Genomic DNA, 12247 nt, shown 5'->3' on the forward strand with positions numbered 1-12247 from the left:
TCAGTCTTAAAGGCAATGTGAAACGGTCCAGAACAGGATGAAACTGGAGAAACAGAGAACCGTTGCAGCAGCCCAAAGAGAAGGACAGAAGGACACAGACAATGGAGACCCCCAGAGTTTCCAGGTGATGTGGTGGAGAGAGGTATATTCTTCCAGGTCAGCAAACTTGCAGGCAAATGCTGGTTCCACCATTCACTAGCTGTGTTGCCTTAGTTAAATTAATCATTCTAGTCTCAACTCCTGATCTGTAAAATGAGGATAATAATGTTCTCTGATAGAGTTGCTGTGAACTTTCTAAGTGAGATAATTTAAGCAAAGCACCCAGCATATCATTTTGCAGAGAGTAAACCTTCAAATGTTAGTGTCCTCTTTCCCATCTCGAAGTGAAAAGTCTAAACAATTGATACAAAGAGAGGGACTAAGTCCTTCTTTGACATACTGTTGTCTTGAAGCACGTTTTTGTCTTTCCTGATGGACACACTCCAGCTGGTAAATTACACCTACTTCTTAGCCTCAGAGCCAGAAGACCATGGTCAAGAATTAGCTCTGGTCCTTAATGGCTAGCTGACTTCCAAGCCTCAGTTTCCTCCTGTAGTAAAATGTGGATTGTAACACCCACCCAACCCATCTCACTGGGTTGTTCTAAGGATCTGATTAAGGATCTGAAAGCAATTACTTAAAGTGATTAAAGATCTGAAAGGGCTCTGTGACCTTAACTTGGTCTGTAATTAGAAGAATCTGTCCAACAGTGCTCACTTCTCTTTCATTTTCAATTCTTTTTGAAAGGGCACTTGCCTTCCTATCTCCTTCTACTTTCACTTTTACTCTCCTGATTTCCACTAGTTCCCTCTATGGGCCAATGTAACCATACGGTATTTCCATTCAACAATGCTTGATGGTCGCCAAGAGGCAAGAGGACACTGCCGTTCTCACATCGACATCAGTTTCCCTCTCTCTCTGCCATGCAGATAACAAACCACTTCGGAAGCTACTTTCCTGTGCAACTCCCCTTGTGATCTGTGATCTCCTGGTTCTCCCTTAGCTGCTCAAGATTCAGTCTCAGACCAGGTTTCAGGATCAGTGTCATCACTGTAATCTCCAGGTCCCTTTGAAGACAAGGGTCTTTGTCTTAACTGAGGTTGACTGTATTTGATTCTTTTTTTTTTTTTGACAGGTTACCTTCTGTATTTTCTTATTTTAAAACTTATTGAAGTCTAGTTGATTTGCAATGTTGTGCTAATTTCTGCTGCACACAGTAATTCAGTTATACATATATATATATATATATTCTATTTCATATTCTTTTCCATTATGGTTTATCACAGGATATTGAATATAGTTCCCTGTGCTAGACAGTAGGACCTTGTTGTTTATCCATTCTCTATATACTAGTTTGCATCTGCTAATCCCAAACTCCCAATGCCTCCCTCCCCCATCCCCCCTCCCCCTTGGCAACCACAAGTCTGTTCTCTATGTCTGTGAGTCTGTTTCTGTTTCATAGATAAGTTCATTTGTGTCATATTTTAGATTCCACATATAAGTGCTATCATCTGGTATTAGTCTTTCTCTTTCTGACTTATTTCAAGCGTATTTGATTCTTGAAAGCTCACATTTAACCAGTGGTGACTCTTCCTACCTAGAAATTAGGTCCAACACCCTCAGAAGGCACTGAAATGTCACTCAACAAAGCAACTGTCTTCTTTACCTATATCTGGAATATCCTACATCCACAGATCTTCATATCTGAATTATAGAAAAATCAGAGGTCATTTGGGACAACAACATGAAAAATAGACAACTATAAGAGCAATTGAAAAAAGAAAGATGACAAAAACTTGGTTTTGGTCAACAATGTCAGAAAGTATGTCTTAAATCTGGTATCCAAAACAAGTCATATGTATGAAGGAAGAAATGAGAGACTAGAAATAAAGAAAAGAAAAGAAAGAAAAGAAAGAAAAAGAAAGAAAGAAAGAAAGAAAGAAAGAAAGAAAGAAAGAAAGAAAGAAAGAAAGAAAAAGAAAGGAAGGGAGAAAGAAAAGAAGAAAAATAGAAATATTATAAGGAAAATTTTATGAAAAATGAAAACGAGTAAGGGAACAGGCAGTGGGCAACTGTTCCTTGAAGACGTCCAAGATTGGTGTTAAGCCAATCATTTGCTGAGCAAAAACGCATTGCTTCTGTTTAATAGGAAGAACATGGCCCTGGGAGTCAGCAGTCCTGAGCATTCAGCAGCTTGTGCCACTCACCAGTGAGACCCTGGAAAGATCACTTAACCTGTCAGGACCTCAGTTTTCTTACCCACAAACAAGGAGGTTGGACGCAGCACAGCAGTGTGCTAGAGGTCACATTCACTCTGTTTGGTTTTGCTTTTTTTCACCCTCACGGGCCAGTGAGTGCCTCTTACTGGCACCTCTTCCCAGCTCTGCTTCCAGTGGCATCACGCTGGTAGTTTGAAATCAACCACGGTGGGAGTCTCACACCATGGAAATCACTCCATGCCACAAATCAGTGCTTTTTCTCTCCTGAGAACCAACTGTTAAGTTTACCGCCACTGCACTGCCTGTGAGCCAAACCGTCCCAACTTCAAGCTAAACCTCTGTGCCTGAGCAACTCTCACTGTATCTCTACCACGGTTATATCCCCATTGAGGTCTAAACGTTGGCACTGAATGCAGTTCTTCCTGCTAAAGAGATAGCAGGGCAAGAGCAAGAAGTCACTCTCCCTCTGCTGTGCTTGGCCACCCCGGCCCCGTCCAGGTACAACGAGGGGTCTCGTGGCGTTGATGATGCGGGATGTTCTCAGGGAAGTGGGAGAAAGGGGTCTGGGTTGGAAAGAAACCACAGGAAGCGGGGAGATCTTTTTTGTGGGTTATATAAATGGGAAGGGAGTCCAGAGGAGGGGGTACGGAGAGTTCGCATATTCTTTATTCTACTGCTAACTAAGTAGGTGCTCTGTTTTTATCCAGACACCTCCGTTCATGTGCCACTTGGCCCAAGAAAAGGTCAAATAAGAATTAAAGGCTCTCAAGTTAATAAAAAATTTTCTGGAAAGAGCTCCCTTATACGTGTTTTTGGTTTTGTTTTGCTTTTATTCTTTAAGTAAAGATTCTTCAGCACCCTCCTGCTTCTCCCATAGTTGTGTCTATGAAGAGGAAGACATTCATCACAGCAAGGCACCCTGCTGTCTCCAGGAGGGAAAACTTCCTAAGCAAAGTGAGAAAGACTTTTTGCCCCCAAAACATTAAGAGCAAGTTTAAGGAAACTTCAGGAATTCCCTGGCGGTCCAGCGGTTAGGACTCTGCACTCTCACTGCCGAGGGCCCTGGTTCAACCCCTGGTCTGGGAACTGAGATCCCACAAGCCACACAGTGTGGTCAAAAAAAAAAAAAAAAAAAAAAGAAGAAGAAGAAGAAAAAAATAAATGTAGGGGCTGTATCTGTGGTATCTGTGCTGCCCAGTATGGTAGCTATTAGCCCCAAGGGTCTATTGTACACTTGAAATGAAGCCAGTCTGAATTGCGATGCCCTGTAAGTATAAAATGCACATTGGATGTTGAAATTTTAATTTTAAAAAATGAACGTAAAAATATCCCAGTAAGTTTTATACTGATGAATGTTGACTAATAATATTTTAGATACATTGGGTTAAACAAAACATATTCATAAAATCAATGTTTCTTTTTACTTTTTTAAAGGTGGCTGCATAATGTGGCCGATGATGCACCTATTGGACGGCGCTGGGTTAGGGTCCAGGTCCCATCCAGTGTCTGTCTGAAGACGTTTAGTGACACGGAACTTACCCCTAAGCAGAACATTCTATTTGAGACAGTGCAACCGTTAGAAGATTTTCACTGCTCTTAGTTTTAACCTTCGGGATCACAAAGAATATAGTAATCCTCTTGCACAAGACAGTTTTTCAAGATGAAGACTGGGGTGATGTGGGGCTCACCTTGCCATCCTGTCACACCCCTCCTTACTCTCTGAGGGATGCACTGTGTAGCCAGGACTCAGGTACAATGTCTCCTCGGACTCCAGGACTCTTTCCTCGCCATTGTTTTTTGGGAAACCTCTCCTTTAAATGCTAACTCTACTACTTGTATTGAACAACTGATTGCTATCATGGGGGAAAAAAAAAAGTCACTGCTATTGATAGCTGACACTTAGGACGCAACCACTCTGGGTCATATTATGTTCTAAATACTTTACACAGTTCAACTCATTGAATCATTGCAACAACTGATGAGGCAAGTAATACAGTGCTCCTTACTTTACACACAGAAAAATTCAAGCACCAAGAAATTAAGCAGCTTCCTGGCAGGGGCCAGGTGCAAACCATACTGCCTTTGCTTGTGTGTTTATAATCCCCACTACTTCAGGCTCGTGGTGAGTTAATGCTTTCTGTGCTGGAACACTCTCCCTGGGAGGCTTCCTGGGGGTGGGGAGTTTCCGTCTCCTCCGTGGCCCCAACTCCCACCTGCCTCCAACTCAACAGGGCATGGAGTGCCCTTTCGCACAGGCTGGGCGCAGACAGCTTTTGCTGATTTGAGAGGAATGACGGGGGATCGGAGAGCCAACATTTCAAAGTGGAAATCCCGTTCATCTCATGTCAAAAGAGACCTGGAAATAAAAATTCCTACAGGCACTCTCATTCCAAGGGTAAAGCAGGTTAAGACTGAAGAAACAGAAGAGAGAGACTCCGTAATGTCTTTGGGCTTCTGAAAAGCTCTGAATCTATGCCTCATGAGTAATCATCAATCTCCAGGAAAAAAAAAAAGGGTGAGGGTGGAGAGGAATAAATCAGTTTGAAGAACTTAGAACAGAGATAAGGATCAGCGTAGAACAGAGATAAAGATGAACTCTCTAGCAGTAAAAGCTAGAGCAAACGGTTCATTCACTACTGAGGGAAGTAAGTCAGAGAAAGACAAATATCAAACGACCTCGCTTATATATAGAATCTAAAAACAGGGTACAAATGAACTTATCTACAAAACAGAAATAGAGTTACAGATGTAGAAAACAAAAGTATGGCTACCAGGGGGTAAAGGGGGGGAGGTATAAATTGGGAGACTGGGACCGACATAAGCACACTGCTGTATATAGGAGAGATAACTAATAAGGACCTACTGGATAGCACAGGGAACTCTACTCTGTAATGGCCCATATGGGAAAAGAATCTAAAGAAGAGTGGATCTATGTAGATGTAAAACTGATTCACTTTGCTGTACACCTGAAACTAACACAACATTGTAAATCAACTATAATACAATTTAAAAAAAAATTAATGGCTCATTCACAGAAAAAAAGATGAGTTATAAAACTCCCATGGAATCTTTGGGCAGGGGGACGATCTGCGATCCATCCTTAGACCTACCATGAAGAGAGACACCAGTGCCGCCTTCCTTTTGGCCAAAAACACTCAGAAGTTGTTGGTTGGGGGTTAGGTAGAAACTGTAAACTAGAATCGGCCAACCACAGAGGAAATCGCTCTAAGAATAAAGCAGGGAAGAGGCGACGGCAGATGAGAGAAGAGGTAAGAGGAAGATGGGGCTCCGTGGCGCTCAGGTCAGGCGGCCCCTCTGACCTGCCAAGCGGCCGCCTCCTCCGCGTGCCCGGCTTCCAGGCCTGGGGACCAGGCGGAGGTTTGCCGCAGAGCTGGTGGTGCGGAAGCCCTGTTTTCTCTTCCCCGCAGGTGTGGAAGAAATGCCTCAACCCTGACCCAGAGGGGAGGGGGTACCCCAGGCCCCAAGTCAGAAAGCTTCCAGGTCAGAGCCGACTTACCCAGGAGCTGCACGGCAACCGGAAGGAGAGAGAGGAAAGCCAGGAGCACGGACAGCTTCATGGCCCAGAGTTGATCCTCTTCTTGCAAGGATGGAGAGGAGAGAGCCGGGAGAACCAAGACAGTGAGGGCGCCGGCTCGTCCTGCCCCTCCTCCCAGCTCTGAACGCCCGGCTGAAAAGACGTTTGGAGGGAGGGCCCACTTTTAAAGGGCTTCTGAAATTAGGGAAAACCTCCAATAAGGAGATATCCTGTCACATGAGGGCGGTTGGAAAAACAGGAATTCAAAGTTACAGCTTTGCTTTGTAAGCTAACTTCTGAGAAGAGCAGACACAGGGGAAGGGGAGAGAGGGACACGTGGGGGGAGAGGGATGAGGAAGAGGGGGGAGGCGAGAGGGGGCCGGTGAGAAGTGAGGAGCCGGGCCGGCCTGCAGGGAAGTGGGAAGTGAAACAGCCCCGGACCTCCTGGCCCTCCTTGGAGGATGGGGCCATGGGGAGGGCAAGCTGGGGGCCATGGGGAGGGCAAGCTGGAGGCCACTACCTGGCCTGGAAAAGTCAGGTTTCCTCTGGGAAGCCGCTGAATCAGGGGACCCTCGGCAGACAGATCCCACCGGAACATGGTAGAGAGGGCAGGCACTAAAAAGGACAGTTTTCTGGGGGAAACATCCTCTTAAGAGCTGAAACGGACCCACCTCTTTCTCCATATTCGGTGCTTAGAGCCTCCTTTTTCCTTAGAAATCTTCAAAAGAAACTTCACGTGGAGCTTTCTTCCTTTTGGCTAGAAGAAAAGTGAAATAGAGACTAAGCCTAGGAAAGAATCTCAGTCATAACAGGAGGGAGAAAGTTCTAGAAGTCTTTTTCTAGAAACTTCTCTAGAGAGCCAGAGAAAACAGTGACAGGATTTGCAGTAAAGCCTCGCTGCCCATCCTCGACCATAGTGATCTTCTTCAGGTTCACAAGGGTCCTCTTGCTGGGAGAAAACCTGCTCATTTGGTCAAAAAGATGTATATTCATTACAAGATAGGCAGAATACTTTCTTTTAAAAAAATGGAAACAGGTATTTCATTAAGCACCATATTAACCCTAAACATCTATTTTGTTATTTTTTCGGAAGTAAAATATGAATTAAGAACATTTTGAAGCAGATATTAGTAATTAGATAGCCAACCCACAACTGGCGTGTGGGAAATGTTAGCCAGTCAGAAAGAAGCTACTGGAAACATTGTATTCTTTGAAATTTTAAAAGAATAGTTTGTCTTCAAGTGGAAAGCTCCAAGATTCACACCTCTGTGATAATGTTATAAACTTTGCTTCCTAATGAAAAATGTGACATCGTTCTCTTACTGATTTTTTTTTAGCATTCTAAATTTAAGATTATTCTGACAGGATGAAAAAGATAGTAAAAATGTAGGGCACAAGAAAAATGTTTCTTTTCTCGTTAAGCTAACGCTACACTGACATAAAAAAGTTGGTTACAAAACAGAGCAGATGAAACAAAATGTTGTTTTCTAAAACAGTACTTCACTGATTTATCATGAGAAAAACAAATATTTTAAATGAGGCATTCATGGTTTTTAAATGTAAATCAATTCTATAAATTAAAAAAGTTTGGCCTAATATGGATTTCTATTAATTTTAGAAGCAAATAAAACTTAACTGAATTCTCTCTACACTCACATTCAGGGTTTTTTAAATTACAGAAGTGTGTCATATGGCCAACCAGGATCAGTGGTAGAATCTGTGACTTTGAAACAAAAGAAGGCCAATTGTCCCACAAAGAATTTACCCCATGACATTGACCTTACTGAAACAAAGATTTAACAGGCTAAAAGAAAAAGAAATCCAGCTCTTGGGGGAGTGAAGGTGGAATTGGAAGCTCTAGAAATCCATCATTCTACCTCGACAGCTACTGAATTGTCAGAAAGTGTCTGGAGGAACTATTTTGGAACTCTAGACTCTAGTGGAAACCTGGGAGCATCCAGTGGAGAGCTTGGTGGAGAGGCTGCAAAACATCAGTGAGTTTCAACCTCTCCCCTGTGGTAGTGGCCACCATCCTCCACTCCCCCATCTTTGTGGCAGGTGACAGTGAGGGTGGCAGACTGTTTGGTGCAGCTTGCCAGAACCAGGACAGACTGTCAGGAACTTGTCCTCCAAATATCAGACTTGTGTGTTCTGAAGGCTGACTGCGCTCTTCATTGCTTTCACCACTTCTGTTCAACATAGTACTGAAAGTTCCAGCCAGAGCAATTAAACAAGAAAAAATAAATAAATAAAAGCATCCAAGAAGATGTGGCACATATGTACAATGGAATATTACTCAGCCATAAAAAGGAACGGAATTGAGTTATTTGTAGTGAGGTGGATGGACCTAGAGTCTATCATACAGAGTGAAGTAAGTCAGAAAGAGAAAAACAAATACTGTATGCTAACACATATATATGGAGTCTAAAAAAGAAAATGGTTCTAAAGAACCTAGGGGCAGGACAGGAATAAAGATGCAGATGTAGGGAAGGGACTTAAGGATGCAGGGAGGGGGAAGGGTAAGCTGGGATGAAGTGAGAGAGTGGCATGGACATATATATACTACCAAATGTAAAATAGATAAGCCCGTGGGAAGCAGCCACATAGCACAGGGAGATCAGCTCGGTGCTTTGTGACCACCTAGAGTGGTGGGATAGGGAGGGTGGAAGGGAAAGCAAGAGAGAGGGGATATGGGGATATGCGTATGCATATAACTGATTCACCTTGTTATACAGCAGAAACTAACACACCATTGTAAAGCAATTATACTCCAATAAAGATGTTAAAAATAAAAATAAAAGCATCCAAATTGGAAAGAAAGGAGAAAAAGTATCTCTCTTCACAGATGGCATTATTTTATGTGTGGAAAACCCTAAAGCTTCTACAAAAAACAAAAACAAAAAAAACCCGCTAAAGCTAATAATCAAATACAACAAAGTTGAAGAATATAAAATCAAAACACAAAAATCAGTTATGTTTCTATACACTATTAATGAAAAATCTGAAAAGGAAATTAAGAAAACAATTCTATTTACAATAGCATCAAAAAGAATAAAGTACTCAGGAATAAATTTCACCAAGGAGACAAAAGACTTATACAATGAAAACTACAAAACATTGCTGAAAGAAATTAAAGAAGACCTAAATAAATGGAAAGCTATCCCATGTTCATAGAATGGTAAACAAAGTACTGTTAAGATGACAATACTACCTTATCTCTTAGAATACTATCTCTTACAATACTATCTCTTACAATACTACCCTAAGAGATCTACAGGTTCAATGCAATCCCTATCAAAATCCCAATGATTTTTTTTGCAGAAATAGAAAAACCCATCTTAAAATTCATAAGAAATCCCATTTAGCCAAAACAGTTTTGAGAAAGAACAAAATTGGAGATTTCACACTTCCTGATTTCAAAACTTACTACAAAGCTACAGTAATCAAATAGTGTGGTACTGGCATAAATGAGTCATAACGACTAATAGAATAGAAAAGAGAGGCCAGAAATAAACCCTCATATATGCATTCAATTGATTTTTTTACAAAGGTACCAAGACCATTCAATGCAGAAAGGATTCAAAATGGATCAAAACCTAAAGTTAAGAGCTAAACTATAAAATTTTTATAAGAAAACATCAGGAAAAAAACTTCATGACATTAGATTTGGCAAATGATTTTTTCTTTTTGGACACGACACCAAAAGCAGAGCAACAAAAGAAAAAAGTAGATAAATTGGGCTTCATCAAAATTAAAAACTTGTGTATCAAAGGATACTATCAAAAGAGTGAAAAGCCGACTCACAGAATGAGAGAAAATATTTGCAAATCATACGCCTAATAAGGGATTAAGATCCAGAATATATAAAGAAATACAACTCAACAGCAACAGCAAAGCAACTTATTCTTAAAATGGGCAATGGACTTGAATAGACATTCCTCCAAAGAAAATATACAAGTAGCCAATAAGCATGTGAACAGATGCTCAATATCATTAGTCATCAGAAAAGTGCAAACAAAACCACAATGGTATAACGCTTCGCATCCATTAGGATAGCTATTATCAAAAAACAAAAACAGAAAATAACAAGCATTGATGAAGATGTGGAGAAATTGGAACACTTGTGTATTGCCGGTGGGAATGTAAAATGGTATAGCCACTGTGGAAAACAGTTTGGCAGGTCCTTAAAAAGTTAAATGTGGAATTGCCCTATCATCCAGCAATTCCACTTCTAGGTATATACACAAAAGAATTAAAACCACAGACTCAAACAAATATTTGTACACCAATGTTTATTGCAGCATTATTCATAGTAGCCAAAAGGTGAAAGCAATACAAGTGTCTAACAGTAGACGAATGAATAAACAAAATGTGGTATATATATACAATGGAATATTATTCAGCCATAAAAAGGAATTCTGATACGTGCTACAGCGTGTACAATCTTGAAGTAATACAGACACAAGAGGACCAATATTGCATGATTCCACTTCTATGATGAACATAGAATAGGCAAATTCATAGAGACAGGAAAAATAGAGGTTACTGGGGACTGGTGTGGGAGGGGAGAATGAGTGCTATTGTTTAATGGGTTCAGAGGTTCTCTTTGGGATGATGAAAAGTTCTGAAAATAGTGGTGATAGTTGCACAACATTGTGAATATACTTGCAACCACTGAATTGTACATGAAAAATGACAAATTTTATGTTATGTATATTTTACCACATTAAAATGAAATCCAACTCTTACCATCCTCTTTATACCCTTCTACTAAGTTTTGGTTCTGGTTTTTGGTTTGCTATTGATGACAGTGGTTGTTTTCAACTAGTACTTCCTTCAAGCTAAAGAAGGATTTCTATAAAATAAAGGAAATCCTCATTTTTTCTAATTGGTAAGACAATTGCTGAACTATTTCATTTCCTCTTAGACTTTCTCTTCACACCCACTCAATTCCATATAAGATGAACTTAGTGACTCCTTTCTTCTGAAACAATTTCAAGAAAATTAGCTCCACAAATTATTTGGTAACCTGTTCTACCATTTCTCCTAGTTAAAACTGGTGATCGATGCAGAAGTTTGTTTTGTTTAACCATCTCTATCTTTTAATGGGCAAATTTGCACAAATGATAACAAGATAATTTCAACTCAGAAGGAAAAAAGAAGATACAATGACGCAGTTAAGTAAAAACTTTAAAAATGTAAAGACAGAAAACTGGTTTTTTATGTTCTTATTCCTCGATTTTCCAATCCTATCAAAATACATCAAAACACCAATAATGCATCTGCAATTTAATAGAAAATAAGTACCTTATAGCAATCAAAAAATCTTTGTATTGGATTATTTATCTAAAATTTGACTTTAATTTGTAATTCTCTTCAGATGGTATATTTAGATTCACTGTAATCTACAGTATATGCAGACTATTTGAAGAGCCTGTGAGTTTTATAGTTTTGCAATCAATGTGTGGTTTTGTATTGTTTGGCATGGCATACCTCTTTATAATATATTGGGTGGGCCAAAAAGCCTTCAGTTTTTTAAGTAAAAATAAAAGACACATTTTTCATTTTCACCATGAACTTTATTGAACAACGTATTCACCCTTTTGTTCCACTACTTTCTGCCATTTTTCAGGCAACTTCATAATTCCATCTTCCCAAAACTTTTTATCTTTTTGAGCAAAGAACTGTTCCAGGTGCCTTTTACAGTCTTCCAGGGAATTGAAATTTTTTCCACTAAGAGAATTTTGTAAAGACTGAAATAAATGGAAATCTGAAGGCGCAATGTCTGGTGAGTACAGCAGATGAATCATAACTTCCCAGCCAAGGTGTAACAGTTTTTGCCTGGTCAGCAAAGAAACATGCAGTCTTGCGTTATCCTGATGGAAGATTATGTGTTTTCTCTTGACTAATTCTGGATGCTTTTCGTCGAGTGCCACTTTCATTTGGTCTAATTGGGAGCCGTACTTGTTGGAATTAATGTTTGGTTTTCTGGAAGGAGCTCATAATAGATAACTCCCTTCCAATCCCACCATATACACAACATCACCTTCTTTGGATGAAGACCGGCCTTTGGTGTGGTTGGTGGTGGTTCATTTCGCTTGCCCCACGATCACTTCCATTCCACACTGTTGTACAGTATCCACTTTCCATTGCCCATCACAATTTGTTTTAAAAACAGAACATTTTCATTACATTTAAGTAGAGAATTGCATGTGGAAATATGGTCAAGAAGGTTTTTTTCACTTAACTTCTGTGGAATCCAAACATCAAAGCAATTCACATAACCAAGCTGGTGCAAATGATCTTCAACGCTTGATTTGGATATTTTGAGTATGTCGGCTATCTCCCGCATGGTATAACGTTGATTGTCCGCAATTATTGTTTCGATTGATCGCTATCGACTTCAACTGGTCAACCCGACAGTGGAGCATCGTCCAGCGAGAAATCTCCAGCA

At 40.3% G+C, this 12247-nt stretch overlaps 1 protein-coding gene across 1 annotated transcript in view; it reads right to left on the reverse strand.

Annotated features, from left to right (window-relative positions):
- The window catches only part of MRC1 (mannose receptor C-type 1), an 88968-nt gene extending 83038 nt beyond the window's left edge, over positions 1-5930 (reverse strand). Inside the window, exon 1 of the mRNA XM_059915265.1 lies at positions 5776-5930. Coding sequence (XP_059771248.1) covers positions 5776-5836 — 61 coding nt within the window. The 5' untranslated portion in view covers positions 5837-5930. The remainder of the gene's footprint in view (positions 1-5775) is intronic.
- Positions 5931-12247: the final 6317 nt, after the last annotated feature.

This window comes from Balaenoptera ricei, chromosome 2 (assembly GCF_028023285.1).
Source record: "Balaenoptera ricei isolate mBalRic1 chromosome 2, mBalRic1.hap2, whole genome shotgun sequence".
Classification (NCBI taxonomy): domain Eukaryota; kingdom Metazoa; phylum Chordata; class Mammalia; order Artiodactyla; family Balaenopteridae; genus Balaenoptera; species Balaenoptera ricei.